Source organism: Heterodontus francisci, chromosome 13 (assembly GCF_036365525.1).
Source record: "Heterodontus francisci isolate sHetFra1 chromosome 13, sHetFra1.hap1, whole genome shotgun sequence".
Lineage (NCBI taxonomy): Eukaryota > Metazoa > Chordata > Chondrichthyes > Heterodontiformes > Heterodontidae > Heterodontus > Heterodontus francisci.
The window spans coordinates 109,752,960-109,779,020 of NC_090383.1; the positions used below are offsets into that span (position 1 = coordinate 109,752,960).

The window sequence follows — 26,061 nt, forward strand, 5'->3', positions numbered from 1 at the left end:
AAAACTAGCAGGAAAGTTAAAACTTTATTCTTTCTCCAATTGGGACATCAAAGAAAGGGCAGTGATAATGCAAATTTCAAGCCAGTATGGCATCTAATTTACCTGATTGTGTGACTGAACCTCAGCAAAAGCTTAAACGGGTTGTTTTGGAGTGGGTGAGCAGGGAAAATACCCAGGCTAGCTTCAGAAATCCCTATTAACATCAGAGCTTGTTGCATGCTCAAGTATGATAAACTGACTTTGCACTGCATTGGGATAAATTTCAGGTGTATATTTCTTCAATGTGTAATTGTATTAATGCTCTATAGCAAACTGAGATATGCGCACTGGCTAATGCAACAAACAGAAAATGTCAGACTTCGGAAGGTCAAGTTCTGTCGCTATTATAAATGATGCAGCTTCGAGATGATCAGTTTAATTCCTGAGCTACTTACTCAGCAGTGCTAATTTTTATACAGGCCACGATGGAACAATTGAAGTGTTGATCCACATTTTGCCTGCATGTTTCTTTCAAAGTGTACAAACGTTTGCAAATTGTAATTTTGACTAGCTATTATGATAATTTCATAGTTTCTTATTTACAGAGCAGGAGAGCACCTTCGTAACTGCCCCTATTTCGCTTTGTGGTCCCTCGATGCTGTAGTGTGCATGACCTTTCCGTATTATCTGTTGGATGTCTTGGTACATGAAAGAAGCCTAAGCCGTGGAGTTCCTCCTTCTTACCCCCCGCCAGAGCAGTTCTTTAATCCTAGTACTTACAATTTTGGTGAGTGTACTTGCATAGCTGAAGTCTTTTATAGTGCTATAGCAGAATGCAACATTCATGTAATAGAATGTCAGTGGAAATAAAAATTGATTAAACTAGTGATGATTCAGCACTAACTATCCAATTTTTATCCAAAAGGTGCCGGAGGTAAAATATAACCCATTATATCCACTGATGGGCACTGAGTTTATCCAGAAAGTAGCTAAACTGTAGAGGTCGATGTTTTATGTCAAGCTTTTAGCAGAATTAGCTGGTCTCAGCTAGGGCAACAGTAGGAAAGCTCTTGTCCCCTCACGATTAGGCATACTGTCAATACTCATTTTTGAGGTTCATGCTTGTGTAATGTCCACTTGGGCAAGTTAACTTAGAATTATATGTGTCCATGGAACCATATCCCATTAAGGAGTCGACAATATAAGGTATAAACTTGTAGCTTTTGTAAGGTACTCATTGAAACTAATTTGTTTATGGTGTATTGCTGCTCCTCTTAAACCAGTCCAATTTGTCGTATTTATATTCTATTTCTCTCCACCGTGGCTTAGTGGCAGGAGGCAGAGGGTTGTTTCTGCGAGTGGAAGCCTGTGACCAGTGGTGTACCGCAGGGATCGGTGCTGGGACCCTTGCTGTTTGTAGTGTACATTAATGATTTAGACATGAATATAGGAGGTATGATCAGTAAGTTAGCAGATGACACGAAAATTGGTGGTGTCATAAATAGTGAGGAGGAAAGCCTTAGATTACAGGACGATATAGATGAGCTGGTAAGATAGGCGGAGCAGTGGCAAATGGAATTTAATCCTGAGAAGTGTAAGTTGATGCATTTTGGGAGGACTAACAAGGCAAGGGACTATACAATGGATGGTAGGACCCTAGGAAGTACAGAAGGTCAGAGGGACCTTAGTGTACTAGTCCATAGATCGCTGAAGGCAGCAGCACAGGTAGATAAGGTGGTTAGGAAGGCATATGGGATACCTGCCTTTATTAGCCGAGGCATATAATAGCAGGGAGGTTACGATGGAGCTGTATAAAGCGCTAGTTAGGCCACAGCTGGTGTACTGTGTACAGTTCTGGTCACCACACGAAAGGAAGGATGTGATTGCACTGGAGAGGATGCAGAGGAGATTCACCAGGATGTTGCCTGTGTTGGAGTGTTTCAGCTATGAAAAGAGACTGAATAGGCTAGGGTTGTTTTCCTTGGAGCAGAGAAGGCTGACGGGGGAGATGATTGAGGTATACAAAATTATGAGGGGCATTGATAGATTAGATGGGAAGAAACTTTTTCCTTTAGCGGAGGGGCCAATAAACAGGGGGCATAGATTTAAGGTAAGAGGCAAAAGATTTAGAGGGGATTTGAGGAAAAAAAATTTCACCCAAAGGGTGGTTGGAATCTGGAACACACTGCCTGAAAAGGTGGTAGAGGCAGGAACCCTCACAACATTTAAGAAGTATTTTGGTGAGCACTTGATGCGCCGTAGCATGTAAGGCTGGGCCAAGTGCTGGAAAATGGGATTAGAATCGGTAGGTGCTTGATGACTGGCACAGACACGATGGGCCTGTTTTTGTCCTGCATGACTCTGACCGTTGGCAACTGTTCCTTCAGTTGCCTTGGCCTTAAGGTCTGGAATTTCCTCTTCATCTCTCCTTTAAGATGTTCCTTAAAATCTGCCTCTGAACAAGCTTTTGGTCACCACTTTGTATGGCTCAGTGTCGAATTTTATTTGATGTTCCTATGCAGTTGGGGAATTTACTGTATTAAAGGCGTTGTATAAATACAAGCTGTTTGCAACAGAAAGACTGAGCAGAGATGCACTTTTGTAGTTTATTTAGCTCAGGAAAGTTTGAGGGAACCATTTGTTGATTTCACTCCCTGATGCCTTTGCATTGTTCTCCACATATTTCAATCTACTCTAGTAACATCAGTATTGATCAGTTTTGTAGGTTTTACATTATGGATTGAGATATTGAATGCTGAAGTATGAATAACACACATTGAAATTGCATGCTGTGGGATTTTAACTGATCTGCATTGCTTGAATGGTTTACTGAAAGTGTGTACGTGTTTTTTTTCCTCTTCCAAGGGCAATATTAAGCTTAAGACATTGTGCTTGAACTAAAAGTAACTAACTTTTATGCTCTGAGTATTTTTTTTACAGATGCAACCTGTTTGATAAATTCAGGCCTTGTGCATATAACATGCTCTGGGTTTCAGAAAGAGGTGAGTTTTTAATGTTCTTTTGTGGAAAGTTAACTGCACTTCCACTTATCGGAATACTATTTAATACAGCAATAGTTCAATGTCACTTCATTTAACTGAGGCAATTTTAAGTTTACAAAAAATCTGATCACCTGTTAACATTTTAAAATAGTAAAACCTTTCAATTCAGAATTAAGCTGACCCAACACTAAAGCCGCATATTAGACTAGTCTCTTTTATACACAACGGGGGACAGAAACAGAAGTGTGTTGGGCGGAGGAGTTATGAGGGGGAGAAAAAGTAAACTTTGGGAGAAAGAATTTCATTTTATGTAACATCTTTGGAATTGAATCGCTTTGTGCTTGATGAAAATGTATCATTGTTTATTTGACTATAGCTGTGGCTGTTTTAAGATTGTAGAATCTAAGATTGAAAGCACTGCTTCTGGTCTGTGATGCTGCATTTTGAATATTTTGATGACCTTCGATTTAATCTGTTGATCATTTGGAGTACAGTAATGAATTTATGCTGAATTTATCTGAGTGTAATTGATTTGAACTCCAACATCCTAGTCGAACATTGTAGCCAATTTTTACAATTTACTCAGCTGAATCTTGGTTTTATTTCCTCTTACCATCACGTATGGTGGGGGGTGGCTGGCCCGGCCTGGAAAATTCTTCTGGGAAAGGCCTGCCACAACCCCCGATGCCGAGAAGGCCCCACCGCATTTTACTGGCAACGGCAAGGCCTTCGTGTGGCCAAGTGGCGGGGCCTTCATTTGCCTAATAAAATTCATGCAGATACATGTTAATTAACTTACCTGGACAGGACGGCTGTCCCACGCTGATATTCTGGCCGGTGGCTGGTAGTTCCTGTGCCCTCTGATACTCGTTTGTGGATTCAAGGCGAGACACTGGTAGGGAGGGGGGAGAAGTGTAATTTTCAGGTCTGGAGTTGGGGTGAGTGGAGAAAACTGATTCAATTGGCTGACTGGATGGTGGGAAGGGGTTGAAGGGCAAAGAGTACAAAGTTTGGGGTTGAAAGATGGGGACTGGCAAAAATGGTTTTTGGGAGGGTTGGCGGGCAGGAGAGAGATGGAAATAAATTTATTGGTTGATGATTGGGGGAGTGGAACAGGGACTTTGATCTCTACTTTAATATTTTTAATTAAATGACATGCGGTTGTGAATTTAAAATTTAACATCAGCTGTCAGGGCTTGAAGCCCTTTAAAAGTGGTGCCAGACGACGTTGCCGGGGATAGAACGGCCACCCCCTCTACGTCATAGGATGGCTGCTCTGCCCTCTGGATTTAAATGAGCCGCCAGACGAAATATCGCGGGGGCTCAGCGACGGCGGATCCGTGCGGGCATGCCGCCGCGATTTGCGGCGCACTCCTAAAGTTCAGCCCCAGGATTTCTGTGTGGAATCCTGATTCTGGACACACTCCATATAATATTGTAGTCCTTAACTAGCTATTCAGTAGTAACTCGTGTATCCCTAAAAGCTTTCATTTCAAAACTGGTACCATACAAGTTTTGAAAGGAATTGTACATTTTAAGAACTAATTTTAAATCCCTGTATTTATTTACCAGTACCTATGATCCATAATCTCTCAGCCTCTATAGAAACTGGAGACTTTGAACTGGCTCTCTGCTATACGTTCAACTTGTCTTAATCAGCTGTCTCCAGTTTACGGGAAAATGCTTTATTGTCTGAATGTGGCAATGTTTATCCTACGATCATACATTTAATATACTGAGAATTTTGTTGAACTGTTAATTATCACATTACTGACTTTTTTTTGTTTGTTTTCTAGACATTGAATTATTTGAAGAAAACTGGTCCTTTTCTCAGTGAAGCTATACCTGATGGTTATAGTCGTTGCCTGATGGCTGGTCTTCTGTCTCCAAGGCTAGCAGATGTACAGCCTTCTTGTCTCTCACAAGTAAGTTGAGAATGAGAGTTACATAACTAATGATCGATCCAAAAGAACATTGAAAGAGAAGAAAAGGCCATTTGACCCATCAAATCTTGTACTCCAACTCTTTTGGCCTCACATCCATGTTCTGCTTTGAATTCCTATGGATTTAATTTTAATTAGCTTTTTGTCACCTGTAATTTTGTTCAAAGGTTTCTGAAATAATTAATTGTATAATCAAACTGAAACGTCACTGTCTATTAGTAATTTAAATAATTGACATTAACTACTCCTCCAGCCTACTCGGCAGAGTGATTTCCATTATTTTACCTGTTGCTTATAAGCCAAGGACCTATACTGCTTGTGTCAAATTTGTTTCCCCCTTTTTAAAGTATAGCTATTATGTTTCCTTGCTTGCTTCACTCTCTCTGGACCCTCACAAGTGCTCGATGTCTTTGTGAAAATAGCTAATGCCCCACAAATTTATTTCCTAGTCTCTTTCGTTGTCCTCAATAGGTATAGATGCCAACAGGCCAAAGAGATTTGTCAGCCTTCCATTCCCTTTACCTAGCTAATATTGCTGCCTCACTGCTGTCCGAATATTTCAGAATTCCGTTTACTATAAGAAATTGGTAACAAGTTAGTATTATCCTGTTCAAAGTCTCTTAAAAATATTCAAGTTTTTGTTCTAATTTCCCTCACCCTCTATCTCTTAAAGCTGTAACTTTTTCTCAACTATTTTAATATTACCTTAGCCTAAAGATGGCTAAAACATACTATCATTTGCACCTTATGAGCTTCCTAACCAGTTTTAGAATTGTGCTTAATGTCAGTTGGAAGTACTTTTTCCTTTGCATCACATGGTTGTGGGGTCAAGCTTCACTCCAAGACTTGAGCACATTATTTAAGCTGATACTTCAGTGTAATACTGAAGTAGTCTTTTGGATGAGGTGTTAAGCCAAGGCCCAGTTCTGTCTGTTCAGGTGGATGCAATTGATTTTATTCAGAGGAGGGCAAGGATTCTGCTGGTTTCATAGCCAACATCCTTCACTTAATCAACTGATCATTCATGTCAATTGTTTTTGGGATTATTGCTGTGTGCAATTCGGCTATGCAGTAAGTCATTGCCTTTGAAGGCAAATTGAAATTCTTAAGTTTTTGCTCTTTTTCTTCACCCCCCCCCCCCCCCCCCCCCACCTCCACACTCTTGGTTCTCCCCCCACCCCAGTGTATAAAATTCTTTTCCCTATAAAACTACTTTTGCTTCCTTATTCATTCCTCTTTGATTTGTTTAGCTTGTACCTACTTGTTCTTGGGTATATCCTCAAATTGTATAGTATTGAAAGCTTAAGAAGTCTGAAGCTTGCAGTCAAATAAGTTTTTAATCTTACAGCATTGAAACTGATGCTTTCTTCTTCTTCTTCTATATAAAATGCACTCCAGACTTGGAGAGATGTTTATTAGGCCTTTTTAATAAGGGAACAATACTTTATTGACAGAGGAAAGGAGACAAAATATTTTGTCAACAAAATTGCTCTGTCATTATACCTTAAACAACATTTACAGAGAATTAATCAAACGTTCAATAAACATTGATCGGATCTAATTATTTGCTGGCTGACGCACTTAAATAGATGAAACAACTTAGTATGAGATTTTTATTAAATAGCTTTGAACTTATCAAATTGTAGTTTGCATTTGTTAATTTTTTATTGCAGTAACTCAGCATATCTTTTCACATTCTAAAGAATATTGAATAGAAGTAAGCTACTCAAAGCTAAACTGACGAGCGGCACACAGTAGTTGGTGGATGCATCATTAGAACATTACAGCGCAGTACAGGCCCTTCGGCCCTCGATGTTGCGCCGACCTGTGAAACCATCTGACCTACATTATTCCATTTTCATCCATATGTCTATCCAATGACCACTTAAATGCCCTTAAAGTTGGCGAATCTACTACTGTTGCAGGCAGGACGTTCCACGCCCCTACTACTCTCTGAGTAAAGAAACTACCTCTAACATCTGTCCTACATCTATCACCCCTCAACTTAAAGCTATGTCCCCTCGTGTTAGCCATCACCATCCGAGGAAAAAGACTCTCACTATCCACCCTATCTAACCCTCTGATTATCTTATATGTCTCTATTAAGTCACCTCTCCTCCTCCTTCTCTCCAATGAAAACAACCTCAAGTCCCTCAGCCTTTCCTCGTAAGACCTTCCCTCCATACCAAGCAACATCCTAGTAAATCTCCTCTGCACCCTTTCCAAAGCTTCCACATCCTTCCTATAATGCGGTGACCAGAACTGCACGCAATACTCCAGGTGCGGCCTCACCAGAGTTTTGTACAGCTGCAGCATGACCTCGTGGCTCCGAAACTCGATCCCCCTACTAATAAAAGCTAACACACCATATGCCTTCTCAACAGCCCTATTAACCTGGGTAGCAACCTTCAGGGATTTATGTACCTGGACACCAAGATCTCTCTGTTCATCTACACTACCAAGAATCTTCCCATTAGCCCAGTACTCTGCATTCCTGTTACTCCTTCCAAAGTGAATCACCTCAGACTTTTCCGCATTAAACTCCATTTGCCATCTCTCAGCCCAGCTCTGCAGCCTATCTATGTCCCTCTGTACCCTACAACATCCTTCAGCACTATCCACAACTCCACCGACCTTCGTGTCATCCGCAAATTTACTAACCCACCCTTCTACACCCTCTTCCAGGTCATTTATAAAAATGACAAACAGCAGTGGCCCCAAAACAGATAATTGCGGTACACCACTAGTAACTAAACTCCAGGATGAACATTTGCCATCAACCACCACCCTCTGTCTTCTTTCAGCTAGCCAATTTCTGATCCAAAACTCTAAATCACCTTCAACCCCATACTTCCGTATTTTCTGCAATAGCCTACCGTGGGGAACCTTATCAAACGCCTTACTGAAATCCATATACACCACATCCACTGCTTTACCCTCATCCACCTGTTTGGTCACCTTCTCGAAAAACTCAATAAGGTTTGTGAGGCACGACCTACCCTTCACAAAACTGTTCTATCGCTATCGAACTTATTCTTTTCAAGATGATTATAAATCCTATCTCTTATAACCTTTTCCAACATTGTACCCACAACCGAAGTAAGGCTCACAGGTCTATAATTACCAGGGCTGTCTCTACTCCCCTTCTTGAACAAGGGGACAACATTTGCTATCCTCCAGTCTTCCGGCACTATTCCTGTCGACAATGACGACATAAAGATCAAGGACAAAGGCTCTGCAATCTCCTCCCTGGCTTCCCAGAGAATCCTAGGATAAATCCCATCTGGCCCAGGGGACTTATCTATTTTCACACTTTCCAAAATTGATAACACCTCCTCCTTGTGAACCTCAATCCCATCTAGCCTAGTAGTCTGAATCTCAGTATTCTCCTCGACAACATTTTCTTTCTCTACTGTAAATACTGACGCAAAATATTCATTTAACACTTCCCCTATCTCCTCTGATTCCACACACAACTTCCCACTACTATCCTTGATTGGCCCTAATCTAACTCTAGTCATTCTTTTATTCCTGATATACCTATAGAAAGCCTTAGGGTTTTCCTTGATCCTATCCGCCAATGACTTCTCGTGTCCTCTCCTTGCTCTTCTTAGCTCTCCCTTTAGATCCTTCCTGGCTAGCTTGTAACTCTCAAGCGCCCTAACTGAGCCTTCACGTCTCATCCTAACATAAGCCGCCTTCTTCCTCTTGACAAGCGCTTCAACTTCTTTAGTAAACCACAGCTCCCTCGCTCGTCAACTTCCTCCCTGCCTGACAGGTACATACTTATCAAGGACACGCAGTAGCTGCTCCTTGAATAAGCTCCACATTTCGATTGTGCCCATGCCCTGCAGTTTCCTTCCCCATCCTACGCATCCTAAATCTTGCCTAATCGCATCATAATTTCCTTTCCCCCAGCTATAATTTTTGCCCTGCGGTATATACCTGTCCCTGCCCATCGCTAAGGTAAACCTAACCGAATTGTGATCACTATCACCAAAGTGCTCACTTGCATCTAAATCTAACACCTGGCTGGGTTCATTACCCAGTACCAAATCCAATGTGGCATTGCCCCTGGTTGGCCTGTCTACATACTGTGTCAGAAAACCCTCCTGCACACACTGGACAAAAACTGACCCATCTAAAGTACTCGAACTATAGTATTTCCAGTCAATATTTGGAAAGTTAAAGTCCCCCATAATAACCCTGTTACTCTTGCTCCTGTCGAGAATCATCTTCGCTATCCTTTCCTCTACATCTCTGGAACTATTCGGAGGTCTATAGAAGACTCCCAACAGGGTGACCTCTCCTCTCCTGTTTCTAACCTCGGCCCATACTACCTCAGTAGACGAGTCCTCAAACATCCTTTCTGCCGCTGTAATACTCTCCTTGATTAACAATGCCACACCCCCCCCCCCCCCCCTCTTTTACCATCTTCTATGTTCTTACTGAAACATCTAAATCCCGGAACCTGCAACATCCATTCCTGCCCCTGCTCTACCCATGTCTCCGAAATGGCCACAACATCGAGATCCCAGGTACCAACCCATGCTGCAAGCTCACCCACCTTATTCCGGATGCTCCTGGCGTTGAAGTAGACACACTTTAAACCAAGTTCTTGCTTGCCAGTGCCCTCTTGCGTCCTTGTAACCTTATCCCTGACCTCACTACTCTCAACATCCTGTACACTGGAACTACAATTTAGGTTCCCATTCCCCTGCTGAATTAGTTAAAACCCCCCCGAAGAGCACTCGCAAATCTCCCCCACAGGATATTGGTACCCCTCTGGTTCAGGTGAAGACCATCCTGTTTGTAGAGGTCCCACCTACCCCAGAAAGAGCCCCAATTATCCAGGAAACCAAAACCCTCCCTCCTACACTATCCCTGCAGCCACGTGTTCAACTCCTCTCTCTCCCTGTTCCTCGCTTCGCTATCACGTGGCATGGGCAACAACCCAGAGATAACAACTCTGTTTGTTCTCGCTCTAAGCTTCCACCATAGCTCCCTGAATTTCTGCCTTAAATCCCCATCTCTCTTCCTACCAATGTCGTTGGTGCCTATGTGGACCACGACTTGGGGCTGCTCCCCCTCCCCCTTAAGGATCCCAAAAACACGATCCGAGACATCACGAACCCTGGCACCTGGGAGGCAACACACCAACCGTGAGTCTCTCTCGTTCCCACAGAACCTGCTATCTGTTCCCCTAACTCTGGAGTCCCCAATGACTAATGCTCTGCTCCTCTTCCCCCTTCCCTTCTGAGCAACAGGGACAGACTCTGTGCCAGATACCTGTACGCCATTGCTTACCCCTGGTAAGTCGTCCCCCGCAACAGTATCCAAAACGGTATACCTGTTGTTGAGGGAAACGGCCACAGGGGATCCCTGCACTGCCTGCTGGTTCCCTCTCTTTCCCCTGACGGTAACCCATCTACCTACTTCTTTTACCTGAGGTGTGACTACCTCCCCATAACTCCTCTCAATAACCCCCTCCACCTCCCGAATGATCCGAAGTTCACCCAGCTCCAGTTCCCTAACGCTGTTCTCGGAGCTGGAGTTGGGTGCACTTCCCGCAGATGCAGTCAGCAGGGACGCTCTTGGCGACCCTTAACTCCCACATTCTGCAGGAGGAACATTCAACTGCCTTAACCTCCATTCCCACTGTTCTAAATTCCCAACAAATCTACTGAAAAACCAAATAAAAAAGTCAAAACTTTTTAGCTTAGCAATCCGACAGACAGAACTTTTTAAATAAAAAGCTTACCTTATCAACACACCAGAGTCCTTTTTTTTTTTTGGTTAGAGGAGGAGGGTGTGTGGGAGACCCTACATGTGTAGTGTCTCAGGTACAGCCACCGCCCAAATATATAGTTTTTACTTACCCAGCAGTCCCCTGGTCCTCCGAAAACAAAAGGGAATTAACTTTAACTTACACTGAAACTGACCTCCCAGCTGCAAGTTCGCTCCGCACCTCCGCTTCTGTCAAAGCTGCTGCAACCAAAACAAGCCCATGAATCATCTATATTTGTCAATTCTGTTAGATGACTAAAGCATGAACACATAGGCAGCAATGATTAAATAATTTAAGCCCCGTTTGATTGCTACCTAAATTTGTATTCTCTAAGTTTTGCAACTATTTGATGAAGTGTTGTAATTTGATTTGTTTGACGATGTGTTAATCAGTGTGCTTCAGCAGGGTTTTGCTGTAATGAAATGAAGATGGCAAAGTTGACATACAACTTAGTTTTCTCCCTCTTAACCAGTAATAGTTTTCTTAGAGGTAGTCAATGTGACAGACACTAAGATTTTATCTAAGTTGTTAAATAGGTTTCTTGCATGCAGGCTATAAATCTTTCCTTTTTTGAGTTTGCAGTGATTTGTGCCTTTTTAAAAGAGTGCCTTTTGAACTTAATAGTGGTAAACCATATAATGTCCATTATGCACCTAATCAGTACAGTGATTCATTCTTCACTTTGAGGCTTACTGTGCCAGGTTACTTTATACATGAGATACTATTTCATTGGGACTTATGGGCTTACCTGTGGAAGAAGACCTTTAAAGTTGGGTTGAGATAGTATCTGGAGTGTAAATTCAATTCTAATAATACTTCCCTTTTTTTAAGGAAGAGAAACTTGAAGCAATTTTGTCAGCAGCTGTGGAATCGAGTTCCTTGGGGTTAATAACTGGATGTATCAAACAATGGACAGCTGAAGGTAAGCCTGTTGAAACATTGTTAAAATAAGCCTGATTTAACCCAGTCCCTCCTGTTCATTTTAAAGTTTGTATTGGATTTGTACTTTGCTTTGAGGTTACGTGACTGAACAGAATGCAGCAAGTTAGCAATGGGCCAATTTATTATATGTATTTTGAAAGTACTACCTTTTCAGCTTCAGTTCCCAGTTTCGGCGTGATATTCTGGTCATGTTAATGCTGTGCTCATTAAATTTTTGTAATACTGGATAAATTTCTAAAGTCACTGGCATCACTGTGGCAGTAGGTTTACAGAGCCCCAAGGAGGCTTCTGTGGACTGCAAAGTGTGCAAGCTTTTTATTATTGCCCCTTAATTTTCTTCTCAAAACATGGCTGATAGGCGTATTCGAATTGGAAGAAAATAGAATGTCAGTAAAAGAGACTCCATAGTGGAACAGGCTTGAGGAGCTGAATGGTGTTTACTGGTCCTATTGTTTCAGAAAACGTAATACGTGTTAGGATATTGCACTGGCCAAATGTGTTCTGAAACAGGCAAGAGAAAAAATGCAAGAAGTAACCCTACTGTCATCAATCCCACACCAAATTTTGCTGCATTCTGGAAGCCATTTGAGACATGGCACCAGGTCCAATAGTGGAGTGTAATGGGATAAATGCATACCCAACTTCTTTTCAGTTTTCTGTCCTCTTCTGAAAGTAGTAACTCGCCTCGGGTGCAGATTCACGAATGCCTATCGTCCTTCAGTATCTCATCCCAAGTGTCAACTTTTTGTATTGGCCTATACATTAAATGTTGATCATGTGGAGAAATTATAGCCAAACCCATTCCTGTCCTCTATCAGTATATACATTCTTGTCTTGCAAAGATCGTTAAAGAGTCATAAATGATAACTCTAGCATCCCTTCCTAGGATATAGCTTAGTCTGCACTGAGCCAAATGATGCACCTCAAACCTGCCACCTTTGGAGATGGCAAAAATAGGAGAGCTTAATTCTATAATTCTGGACTGCATTTGGATCCAAGATTGAAAGTTCGGAGTTGAAGGAATCATGTGCTAATTCACTATGTCACTTAGTGTCACAAAGATCTGTTTGCTTTTAATATATTTGTACTATAAATCAGAATGCTACAAATTGCACATTTAGTATGTAGAGGTGATTTAAGATGAATTCAACAAATCAACAGCTTATACTTGACATAAAAGTTGCACTTCATGAGGTTAAATATTTCAGTTTGGAAAAACTTGAACACCTTAATCTTTTGTAAATACTGTTAAGACCGAGGCAGGAGGAGTGCACTTTTAACTCATTCCCACTTCTCCGTGGATCATCGCTATCAATAAATTTTCCCATCTACCGAAAAACAGCCAATTACCCACTCTCTCTCTGTCCCCAGAATAGAGCACACCAGCCAGGTTTCTTTAATCGATAACAAAATTAACTATTTATTATAAAAACAAGTCTTAACCAATAGTGAGATAAATCTATATATGAAAAGCTCCTTACTTACTCCTCCCTCATGCACACACACATTCCAAAAAAAATTGTTAACCTAGGAAAAAGGATTTTTTTGGCTTACAGCTGTTTCATAGGAATGAAAGGAATAAAATAACTTGGGTTATCACGTTCTGGTAGGAGGTTCTTCGGTTTAGTGAGGTGTCCCAGAGTCTAATAGTCGGATGCCACTCCAAGTCTGTCCAGGCGAGGTTGATGAACTGTCTGATGGCTAGGCATTCAAGACAATTCCACTGCAGCAGGTTTCACATAAGTCTTCCATCAGGGTTGTAGCAACAGCTCTTCTTAAGTTTTACAGTAGCAGTAGAAGATTTCTTCAGATTTCAGGATTTCTTAAAACACAGGAAGCAACAGGAACCATACTTAAAGCAGGGATTCATCAGAGTTGGGAGGCAATAGGAATTTGCCATCTTTGAAATAGAGTTTCTTATCAAGAGATGCAAGATTCCTTTACAGAGAGAGGTAACACATTTTTTCTGGATCTTCCCCTCTCATTTCCAGGCAGGTCAAAAACCACATTTCAAATGCCTGCTCTTTGTCCAACTCTCTGGCTTTTTAAAGGCTCCAAAGTAAAAGCAAACCTTCCTGAACAGGTCACATGTCCAGACATGGAGTCTCCCTTGTCATTCAGAGTATTGCACTGAGGGGGTGAAACCCCTTGCTGGTTTCCTTGAAATTGCCTGCTTTCCTGTCCTTGCATACAAAGTCAGCTTCCTTTCAAAACATCCAAAAATTTCAGGTGTTTGCAGGTGCCTCAATGTCCACTGAAAAATCCTTTTTCAGTTTTTTTTAAAACACACAGAATTCTAAGTTTTTAATGCAAAAACAAAACCCTTGTAACAATACCATCGTACGTTTAAAAATGACAAAAAACCAAGATGATCATTTTATAGCTTTGTGAAAGTTTGAGATTCTGCTGTTTTTAAAGAAAATGTCACTATTAAAACTGATGAAACTTATTTTTTTGACTTTGGATGTACTTCATGAAGGAATGAAAGAACGCCACTGATGAATTAGTGCTTTATTTTCCTACAGTTATGATTTTGTCCCCCGTTATTTCCATAATTTGGACAAACCACAGCTGAATTTTCCAGAATTGAACGCCAATGGAATGCTGCAATGCTTTAGCTGAAATGCCATTTTTAAAAAAAAAATGAATGGGGAAATATGTAAAAAAAATTGAGTATATTTTTTTTTAAATCTTCCACTCTTAAAAGTAAACTTTATTTTCAGATAGCTGTTTTGATCTGTGGTTCTGCTATGTATATACTAATGCTTTCTTTCCTTGCTCCACCGCAAGAACAACCCAGGTCAGCTGCCAGTCTGCGTTTTGTGCTCGAGTGGACCTGGAAAAAAATAATTCGTACCAAAGAGGAACTTGACAATGTCTGTAAGTTTGCAGCTTGTGAACATGGTTTTTTTTCCAGTAGCTCATTCAGCTTTGACGATACATTATCAAGTATAAAAAGTTAGATTTTTTTTACAACCTGGAATATAAGCTATAGCCTTGCTCAACTTTTTTTTGCAGCATTTCCAGCTTCGTATCCCCAACCACAACTTTCAGTCCTTCTGATTTCTGGCCTTCTGTGCATCTCCCACGCCTTTGACCCACTATTGGTGGTAGAGTTTTCAGCTGCACTGTCCCATTTATCTGGAATTCACTTGCTTAACCTATCTAATTCACCTGTCTCCATCCTTAAAAGCCATCCAAAATCCCATCTTTCGAACATCCTTTTCAGTTTCCTTTCAAAACTGTCTCCCACCATGCTCGTTTGTGCTCCTTTATTCCTTTTATCTATTTTTCCTCCCTCTGCCCTGCCTTAGGATGCTTTCTACGTTAAAGAGCTGTATAAATAAATGCAACTTAAGTGTTTTATATGTTTGAGTTTTTTTCTGTGTACTTGTAGGCCTTTGTAGAAAGTCAAGCTGACCACCCAGAGCAAATGGGAAGTTTTTCTTTTAAGCATTTGACTACTTTTGTGCTAGTTGCCAGTACCTAAAATTAGTAGCTTTGGGAAGATTTTTGAGCAATTTGTTCCTTTGGGTTTGTAATGGTAGGTTACAGATTTGGTAGCCTTGACCTCCTATCTGTTTTGGGGCCACTGCTGTTTGTCATTTTTATAAATGACCTGGAAGAGGGTGTAGAAGGGTGGGTTAGTAAATTTGCGGATGACACGAAGGTCGGTGGAGTTGTGGATAGTGCCTAAGGATGTTGTAGGGTTCAGAGGGACATAGATAGGCTGCAGAGCTGGGCTGAGAGATGGCAAATGGAGTTTAATGCGGAAAAGTCTGAGGTGATTCACTTTGGAAGGAGTAACAGGAATGCAGAGTACTGGGCTAATGGGAAGATTCTTGGTAGTGTAGATGAACAGAGATATCTTGGTGTCCAGGTGCATAAATCTCTGAAAGTTGCTACCCAGGTTAATAGGGCTGTTAAGAAGGCATATGGTGTGTTAGCTTTTATTAGTAGGGGGATCGAGTTTCGGAGCCATGAGGTCATGCTGCAGCTGTACAAAACTCTGGTGAGATTGCACCTGGAGTATTGCGTGCAGTTCTGGTCACCACATTATAGGAAGGATGTGGAAGCTATGGAAAGGGTGCAGAGGAGATTTACTAGGATGTTGCCTGGTATGGAGGGAAGGTCTTACGAGGAAAGGCTGAGGGACTTGAGGTTGTTTTCGTTGCAGAGAAGGAGGAGGAGAGGTGACTTAATAGAGACATATAAGATAATCAGAGGGTTAGATAGGGTGGATAGTGAGAGTCTTTTTCCTCGGATGGTGATGGCAAACACGAGGGGACATAGCTTTAAGTTGAGGGGTGATAGATATAGGACAGATGTCAGAGGTAGTTTCTTTACGCAGAGAGTAGTAGGGGCGTGGAACGCCCTGCCTGCAACAGTAGTAGACTCGCCAACTTTAAGGGCATTTAAGTGGTCATTGACATATGGATGAAAATGGAATAGTGTAGGTCAGATGGTTTCACAGGTCGGCGCAACATCGAGGGCCGAAGGGCCTGTACTGCGCTGTAATGTTCTAATTCTAATCTAACTAATATCAGTTTTTGATTGGTTCATCATTAAAGCCAGTGGAGTTATTTTTATTTCTTATGGATGTGAGCATCACTGGCAAGGCCAGCATGTATTGTCCTTAAGAAGGTGGTGATGAGCCACTGCCTTGAACTGTTGCAGTCGTTGTGTTGGGGAGGGAGTTCCAGGATTTTGACCCGGCGACAGTGAAGGAACGGCGATATATTTCCACGTCCAGCTGGTGGGTGATTTGGAGGAGAACTTGCAGATGGCGGTATTCCCACATGTCTGCTGCCCTTATTTTTCTAAGTGGTAGAGGTTGTGGGTTTGGGAGGTGCTGTCAAAGAAGTCTTGGCAAGTTGCTGCAGTGCATCTTGTAGATGGTACACACTGTTGTCACTGCATACCAGTGGTGAAGGGAGTGAATGTTTAAGATGGTGGATGGGATGTTGATCAAGAGGTCTGCATTGTCCTGGATGGTGTTGAGCTTCTTGAATGTTGTTGGAGCTGCACTGATCCGGGCAAGTGGGGAGTATTCCATCACACTCCTGACTTGTGCCTAGTAAATGGTTTGGGAAGTCAGGGAGTGAATTACTCGCCGCAGAATTCCCAGCTTCTGACCTGCTCTTGCAGCCACAGTATTTATATGGCTGGTCCAGTTAAGTTTCTGATCAGTGGTGACCCCAGGAATGTTGGGTGAATTTAGTGATGGTAATGTTGTTGAATGTCAAGGGGCATTGGTTAGATTCTCCCTTGTTGGAGTATATGATATGGGAGTTATTTGAGTTGCTCAGAGGAGGTAATGTGCACTTTTAATTGGCTGCACGCTACTATCAAATAAGTAGCCACAGTGACAATACTGCTAGCATGCACTGCTGCTGGATAAAATGATATATTTGAAATGTGAGCTTGGTCTGTTATCTAGGTGTGTTGGACTAACGCAGAATTAAATTAGTGTTTCACTGTTGAACTAAACCATTTGTGTTAAGGCAAAACCTTAAACAATAATGCTTACAGTTTTTTTTATTTAAAGAAAGACAGTTATTTTTTGTCTAGTTAACCATTATAAATTTTCAACCCATAAGCAGCTTCCTAAAAAACTATTTATTTTCCCTATTGTATGGTCTTGCTGTGTTATCTTCTGGCTGAAACTTTATGCTGGTGATTTACCTCCAGCTAACGTAACTGGATGATATGCAAATTAGCCTGGAGTGAATCTACGTCTTGTGGATGGCAGGATTCGGTACTTCTCATCTTCCTGTCTGGAAGAGCTTAGTGTTTGTTCATTAGTTTCTTCTGATAATGTGGCTGACATCATTAACTTGCATGTACGGTACTATAGGCATGAGCCAAGTGGATCACCCCAAATTAATTAATGGAAGTAGATAAATTATGTGCTCAGTTGTAAAGAAACTTGCATTACAGGTACATTTATTCTCATTTTGAAGCAGATACTAGTGCAAGTCTAGAAGTGTGAGGGTTAACAGCTGTTAACGATTGTTTTGCGAAGGTTGCCACATGTTTAACTCTAGTGTGTTTCACTTTATCCTTTAACCACTAGGTGTTCCACTTTTTGATGGATCATGTCACTTCATTGACCCACACACACTCCAGTCTCTGCAGCACTGCCAGATGTTACTTAGCAACCTCACCACCATTGTTAGCTGTTTCCTTACTGAGGCCCAGGAGCTGACTGAGCGAGGTGTGTGTATGTGTTATAGCTGCCATTCCTTTGTGTATACTGTTACTACATGCCATTTTATTTTGTGTGCAGCAGTATTTTTACACCTGTGCTAATTATGTTTCCTTAACCATACTAACAAACAAGCATCAAATACTTGGTATACAATTATGGTGGCAGTAACCTACAAATAAACATTTTGAGAGAGCTTTTCCAGATATGTTAACTGCTGTTTTTCATGCCATTGATGATGGTGAAAAAGAGAGACCCAAGCTAAATATTTAGTTTTAGTACATTGTTTGAATACCATTAGTCATATCAAAAAAAAATCCTAGAACTCCTTTTGTTTAGCTTACTATTAAAAATATTTTTCTAACAGGATTGGTTGATTTAATGAACAAGCGCATTGTAGGCACTCTGCTTTCTCAATACGCTCAGGTTGTGTTGTGGTTCTGTCGTGCTGGCCTACTCCCAGAGGGTTCAGGTAAGATCAAGATATCTGTTGTAAATTGCTTATCAGCTAAGCAGGAATAGCATTTCATGGTGTACTCCAGTTGGCCTGTACAATCTTTATAAATATTATTTACTTTTCTTTTAGATGACGCTGATGTGTTACAGTTATCCAGGCCCATCTACAACTACCCCATTATACAAAATTATTATACAAACAGACGGCACAAGTTGGAGCGTCTATCAAAGTATGTTCCTAATGGATTTTTTTGGGGGGGGTGTGGGGGGAGTTAAATGTACAGTACTGTGATCCTCCAGTCTGCTAACTAAGCATACAGCGCAACTCTTTATATCCCAGTTCATAATTTCTTATTTTGAAATCAATATCTTGAACCCTGGTTTCCCCTGGAAAATTATTTATAGAGGAAAAATTGATTTTTAGGTAAGAAACATTGGATCGTCACAAGATGCCTCTTTAATATTTCACATTCCTCTTGTAAATCTTTGCATTATCCAGAGGCAAATGGTGTTCAGACTGCCTGTTGATTGATGGGATGGTGTCAGAAACTGGGGACCACATAGAGCAACTGTGGAAGCGGGATGAAGGAGGAACAGGAAAATATCCACCATCAACTCTTCACGTAAGATTGAGATTCATGAATGGTAAAATGAGTTCCTTGGAAATTTTGCACATGTTAAACTGATGTTTATTTTTAATTACAGGCTCTTCTTGATGTGTATTTACTGGAGAATGTGGATGAAACAACAAAGCATGCCATTGTATCCTTGGGTTGTGTGGGAGGTTTTTTGGTGTGTGCAGATTTTCTGGCTTACTGATTCTGCAAGTAACTTGTGCATGAAAAGCATGTTAAAGTACTGCTTGAAAATACAAGGTGTTTATAAAGTCTTTGAGCTTTAATAACTTTGGATCAGCACGCTGTAAACATATGAAAGCATAATTCATTAAGTTTTTTTTGAGATGAGCAAACCGGAGAATTGTATAGAATTTGACTGGTAAGTAATAGGGCCTGGGGTAATATAGATAATCATTGATATCCAATCTAGAGAGAACACTGAATAGTAGTGTTACTTGTTTGGAAGATAATTGATCAAATTGGGCTTACCTAATGGGGAGGGGGCAATTTTGAGTAAGAACTACTTTCTGGCAACCTTAAACTAAAGAGAATCAGTGTATTCTAAAGTTTACACTATTACCAGTACATATATCTTAAACCATGAAGCTAGTAGATGCTGTTAATAGAATTATTGGTCCAAAAAAAGTGTTGCATCAAGTTATAATCATTTGTACATTTTTTTTATTCATTCATGGGATATGGGCATCACTGGCAAGGCCAGCATTTGTGCCCATCCTTAATTACCCTTGAGAAGGTGGCGGACAGCCGCTGCGTTGAACCACTGCAGTCCATGTGGTGTAGGTACACCCACAGTGCTGTTAGAGCGTTCCAGTATTTTGAACCAGTAGCAGTGAAGGAACAGCGATATAGTTCCAAGTCAGGATGGTGTGTGGCTTGGGGAGGAACTTGCAGTTGGTAGCGTTCCTATGCGCCTGCTGCACTTGTTCTTCTAGGTGGTAGAGGTCGCAGATTTGAAAGGTGTCGAAGAAGCCTTAGCGAGCTGCTGCAGTGCACCTTGTAGATCAGGGTTGTCCAACATATGGCCTGCAGGCCAGGATCCGGCCCGCGGATATTGCACCCGGATCGTTTGTCATCCTCGCCCGGGGTCCGTGACTCAAGTGTGACATTTCCCTTTGTTGTCTTCTTCCAGATAAACTTCCTAAAAAAAACATCGCTGACAGCTGCTGACATCGGGAACAGCAGTTTCCCAACTTCGGACAGATTTGGGGTTTTCCAGCGGGTTCCAACTTTAAAAAAAAAAAACGACCAACCATCTGCTGAGCGTTCCTGCTCCCTGCAACTGTCGGGGGTGGCGGGGGGTGATGGGAAATCACAGAGAGAGAGAGGGCGATAGAGGGGTTGGGGAACCATAGAGAGAGAGTGGGGGGGTGGGTGGAGAACCACAGAGAGAGGAGAGGAGTAGGGGGGAAGAGCCACAGAGAGAGTGGGGGGGGGGAACCACAGAGCAAGAGAGAAGTGGGGCCGAGAGCGGGAGGGAAGTGGGGCCGAGAGCGGGAGGGAAGTGGGGCCGAGAGCGGGAGGGAGGTGGGGGAAAAGTGGGGCGCAGAGAGAGGGAGGGAGGGGGGGAAAAGTGGGGCGGAGGGAAAGAAGTGGGGCAGAGAGAGAGGGGGGAGCACAAAGCGGGGGAACAACACAGACCGGGGTGGGGGGGGGGGGCGGTCACAAGGGGAGACAGAGATGGAGAGAGTGTGATCAAGAGATACAGCTATCCAGAATACTGCGCATTGCTACATCAAATGTGCAGACAAACATTGACTACTTGTGCAAGCAAAAGAATGCCAGGTATCTCACTAAATCAATGTCCAACATAGTGAAGAGAAAGTAAGTCAATAAATTTGTCTTCCCATTTAAATCTTCACAAAAAACATACATTTGTTGTTTTGATAGTAAGATACGTTTTTAATGCCTTTATCTTTCTGAAGTTGTCTCATCGGCCCTCTATGTAAGACAAAAATTGTCATGTGGCCCCCCACCCCACTCCACCCCACTTGAAAAGGTTGGACAACCCTGTTGTAGATGTTAGACATTGCTGTCACTGCGCCAGTGGTGGATGAGGCACCAATCATTTTTTTGTGGGAAAGCCATTGAAGTTCAATCAACTGGCTGATTTACAAATATCTGGAATCCTGTTGTGATTTTTAATTATATAGATAATTACTTATAATTTGGGTACTTGCACTTTTGTTTAGGAACCTTAACCTCTGATTTGCAGGCTATTTACCTGCTGCTGGATGTTCTTTCTTCTGTTCCTAACAAGAATGAGTCTTCAATTGAATCCTTTCCACCTGCTTTTGCTGTACCTGTTGGTCTCGTGAACCTTATTCAAGGTTTTTGGCTTTTGGATCACAGTGACCATGAGGTAAGTACAGACACCAGAAACAACCTTTGCTTTCCCCTCAATTGAAACGCACTGTTGCCTTTCTTTCGAAATGTCTAGGTGGATTACCTGCACATTGAAAATTGACTTATTTGCTCAGTTAAAATTGTATATGGTAACTTACAAACTTTAAGAGTGGCTATTCTAGTCATGTGTCTAAAGATGGGTATCACGTGGCTCAAAATTCTGAGCTGTATACAAAATTTCTCCTTCCTCATGTTCAAGAAATAAATGTTTTGAATACATTTTTCATTCTTTGTTACAGTGAAGATAATTGTGGTCAAATTGCAAACCTAGGCCCGGAAATCTCGGACACAAGTAGATAGCAGAGTAACATGACGTTTAATAATTACATGAAATCCAGACTAGATGCGCTACACCATAGAATTTGCAAGGAAATGGGAGCCACTCAGTTAATTACTGGAACAAGGATGGTAGATGGTAAATTGTCATATGAAGAATATGGGGAGAGGCATACCTTATAAATTAGACACCAAATTACCAAATCTCTATAGTGAGGGGGAAAAAACACGATGGCATTATACAGAAGGCTATTAGGCTCATCATCAATCTGCCGGAATGCTTTGAGGATAAAGTAGTGGCTTATGACCATCACAAGGTAGATGCAAATAAAGGAGGCACTTTGGTCAATAGAGTCTACAGTCTGCCCCATCATTCCTTTGTTCTGTTTATTAAATAATTTCTGCTAAGGCAGAAAAGGAAAAATTTCTAACAAATTTAAGGCTGCTGTTGAAGTTAATTATGTACTGAGTTACAGCTTTGGGGCAAAGACTTTAAGTCAAACAGCATTATTCTAACCTTGTGCAGATTACTGGTACAGTCACTATTTTTGGAATGGCATGTCCAGTTTTGGACAACATACCAACAATAAGGATATTACTGCATCGGAGAAGAATCAGTAAAAAGAGTAATGGATTTAACAGCTGTAAATATGGACTCATACAACTGTATATTTCATTGGAAAAAAGAGTGAGGGGCAACTGTCACATACTGGAAATATTCCTATCAAACTTGGGCAAACCCAGGAGGAAGATGAAAAGTCTTTAAAATACTGATAGTCACAACATGTGGATAGAGGCAGGATATTACCGAGACTGTGACTATAAGCCTTGAGGATATGGATTTTAAAATAATGAGCATTGTATGAGACTAGAAGGAATGATAATCTGGAACAGAATTGGTTGGTGTAGAACCAGGCTCATACTGAGATGATAAATATTCCATGGTATGATCTGGTGTTGCTTGGGCAGCAGGTAATGTCTGTGAAGGATCAACAAGAGAACTATTATAAGATCATCCTGAAAATTATACCATAATCACTTTGGCAGAATGTTAGTGTCTATCTGAAACTATTGGTTAGTATGTCATTATTTGAGAAAGCTGAATACTATAGTCAAGTTCCCAGGAGGCTGAGAAGCATGTTGTACAGTTTGGTCTCACCTTTGGTTTGTGTCCTCTAATGATTAGGTGAACTAGAATCCCAGAGAAACTGGAGTGATTGTAATAATGAGGTGTAACATGCCCCTTTCTCACTGAGCTGGTACTGGATTCAGTGAAAAAGATTGCTTTACTTGGAATTCAAATTATGATTGCAACTTCCAGCTGAGAAAGGCTAGGGCAGCATTATGGCTAGATGGAGAAAAAAGCTTCCACTGTGTTGCCCTACTGAAGGCCTGAGCCTAGCCTCTTAGCAAGTCACCGTGATAACTTTTATATTCCACGTGAGCTGTCCTCTGAGTGGGGTTGCCAGCCAAATCTGGAATCTGTGAAGTCTATCCTCAGCTGATCACCACTCCTGGGGCTGAAGCGACTCTGTGCAGTTGATGAACCAATAGCATCTACCATGTCCCAAGCAGTTGTTTCTCACCAAACATAAAATCAGCTCAAATTTAATGCCAGCTCTCACCTGAACACTTGCAAGTGGTACAAAAGTCAAATACATTGGGTGATGGAGAACTTGTTTGCTGATAAGATGTCTACAATATGTCCAAGACACTAGTTATGTTTTAAGATAGGTAAAACAACCTGTGGATGAAGTAGGATGGGAGGAGGCTCATGTGGAGCCTAAACAACAACATAGACCATGGGCTTGTTACAATTTCGTTAGGAACCATTAACTTTTAAAAAGAGAAAGTCGAATTCTCAGTTACTACTGAAAGAATTATACCTCAAAATTTTACATTTTAAACAAAAAACTTTACTGTACAAGAGTTAAACAAAGCAAAACATTTCTAACTTAACTACAATTTGCTAACACATACTTTAAACTTAAAATCTTAACAGAACACTCCTATTTGACACAAAAACAAGAAATGCTGGAATCACTCAGCAGGTCTGGCAGCATCTGTGGAAAGAGAAGCAGAGTTAACGTTTCGGGTCAGTGACCCTTCTTCGGACTGTTACTTCCACCCCAAGAGTTCCCCCTATACATAGGATCTTGGCAGTTTGTTCACTTTTCTCCTGGGATCAAATCAAATTGTGCCACAGCTCTTAGGAATTCATTTTGATTTTCCTTAATTTCTCAGCTGCGTTCTGAGGTATAAGATCTCCTGGGAATTTGCCCTCTAGCTTCGGCTGGGCAACCCTTCAGTTCTCTTCCAACTCTTCCCGAATCTAGCCTTCCCAGCTTGAGCATGGTCCTTACTCAAAACAAAAACACCCCTGGTTCCCAATGGCCACTTTGCTCTTGAGCCCAGCTGCTCCCAAAGCCGACTGCCTTCACAAAATCATTACAGCGCAGAAGGAGACCATTCGGCCCATCTGGTCTGCACCAGCTGTCTAAAAGAGCAATTTACTCAGTTCCATTCCCCAACCTTCTTCCCATGACTCTGCACATTCTTTCTTTTTGTAACTGAAATTACTCATCCGTGGAACCAATCACGTGAATCTTTTCTGTACTCTTTCCAATGTCCTCACGTCTTTCCTCAAGTGTGGTGCCCAGAATTGGGCGCAATACTCTAGCTGAGGCCGATCTAGTGTCCTAAACATAACTTCCTTGCTGTTGTACTCTATGCCCCTATTAATAAAGCCCAGGATACTGTATGCTTTATTAACCATGCTCTCAACCTGTCCTGCCACCTTCAATGGCTTATACACATATACACCTAGGTCCCTCTCCTCCTGCACATCGATTAGAATTGTCCCCTTTATTCTGTATTGTCTTTCCATGTTCTTCCTACCAAAATGAATCACCTCACATTTCTCTACATTGATCTTCATCTGCCACCTGTCTACCCATTTAACCAACTTGTCTGTGTCCTTTTGAAGCTCTACACTATTCTCCTCACAGTTCACAATGCTTCCAAGTTTCATATCATCTGAAAACGTTGAAATTGTGCCCTGTACACCAAGGTCTAAGGCATTAATATAGATCAGGAAAAGCAAGGGTCCCAACGCTGATCCCTGGGGAACTCCATTACAAATTTTCCTCCAGCCCAAAAAACACCCGTTAACCATTACTGTTTGTTTCCTGTCCCTCAGCCAATTTCGTATCCATGTTGTTACTGTCCCTTTTACTCCATGAGCTACAAGTTTGTTCACAAGTCTGTTGTGTGGCACTGTATCAAATGCCTTTTGAAAGTCCATATACACCACATCAACAGCATTGCCCTCATCAACCTCTTCGTTACCACCTCAAAAAATTCCAGCAAGTTAGTTAAACATGATTTTCCCTTAAGAAATCAATGCTGGCTTTCCTTCATTAACTCACATTTGTCCATGTGTCTATTGATTTTGTCCCAAATTATTTTTTTCTAGAAGTTTTCCCACCACCGAAGTTATACTGACTGGCCTGTAGTTGCTGGGCTTATCTTTGCACCCATTTTTGGACAAGGGTGTAACGTTTGCAATTCTCCAGTCTTCTGGCACCACCCCAGAGTCTAAGGAAGACTGAAAAATTATGGCCAGTGCCTCTGCGATTTCCACCCTCACTTTCCTCAGTATCCTTGGATGCATCTCATCCGGCCCTGGTGCTTTATCCACTTTAAGTACAGACAGCCTATCTAATACTTCCTCTTTATCAATTTAAACCCTTCTAGTGTCTGACTTACCTCCTCTTTCAACATTGCCTCGGTGGCATCTTTTTCCTTGGTAAAGACAGATGCAAAGTATTCATTTAATACCTCAGCTATGCCTCTGCCTCTGTGTGTAAATCCCCTTTCTAGTCCCTAATTGGTGCCACTCCTCCTTTTTCCACCTTTTTACTATTTATATGCCTATAGAAAACTTTGGGATTTCCTTTGATACTAACTGCCAGTCTCTTTTCATGCTCTCTCTTTGCTTCTCCTCTTTGCTTTTTCACTTCCCCTCTGGACCTTCTATATTCAGTCTGGTTCTCAGTAGTATTTCCTACCTGGCATCGGTCATAAGCACACTTTTTCTTCTTTATCTTAATCTCTACCTCTTCTGTCATGCAGAGAGCACTGGATTTGTTTGCACTACTTTTTCCCCTTCGAGGGAACATAACTTGACTGTGCCCAAACTATCTCCTCTTTGAAGGTAGCCCATTGTTCATCGGTGGTTTTCCTGCCAGCTTTTGACTCCAATTTATTTGTCCAGCTCCATTCTTAACCCATTGAAGTTGGCCTCCCCCCCCACCGTTAATTATTCGTACCCTGGCTTGCTCTTTGTCTTTTTCCATAATCAGCCTAAACCTTATGCTGCAATGATCACTATCCCCTAAATGCTCTCCTACTGATACTTGATCCA

The 26,061-nt window shown here is 41.6% G+C and overlaps 1 protein-coding gene across 1 annotated transcript in view; it reads left to right on the forward strand.

The window, feature by feature from the left end:
* ahctf1 (AT hook containing transcription factor 1) overlaps window positions 1-26,061 on the forward strand; it is a 124,349-nt gene that overhangs the window by 43,166 nt on the left and 55,122 nt on the right. The window contains exons 10-20 of the mRNA XM_068045406.1: window positions 585-766; window positions 2,920-2,981; window positions 4,778-4,906; window positions 11,544-11,634; window positions 14,445-14,534; window positions 17,731-17,871; window positions 18,230-18,334; window positions 18,449-18,548; window positions 18,818-18,941; window positions 19,024-19,080; window positions 21,169-21,315. Of these exons, the coding sequence (XP_067901507.1) occupies window positions 585-766; window positions 2,920-2,981; window positions 4,778-4,906; window positions 11,544-11,634; window positions 14,445-14,534; window positions 17,731-17,871; window positions 18,230-18,334; window positions 18,449-18,548; window positions 18,818-18,941; window positions 19,024-19,080; window positions 21,169-21,315 (1,228 nt within the window). The remainder of the gene's footprint in view (window positions 1-584; window positions 767-2,919; window positions 2,982-4,777; window positions 4,907-11,543; window positions 11,635-14,444; window positions 14,535-17,730; window positions 17,872-18,229; window positions 18,335-18,448; window positions 18,549-18,817; window positions 18,942-19,023; window positions 19,081-21,168; window positions 21,316-26,061) is intronic.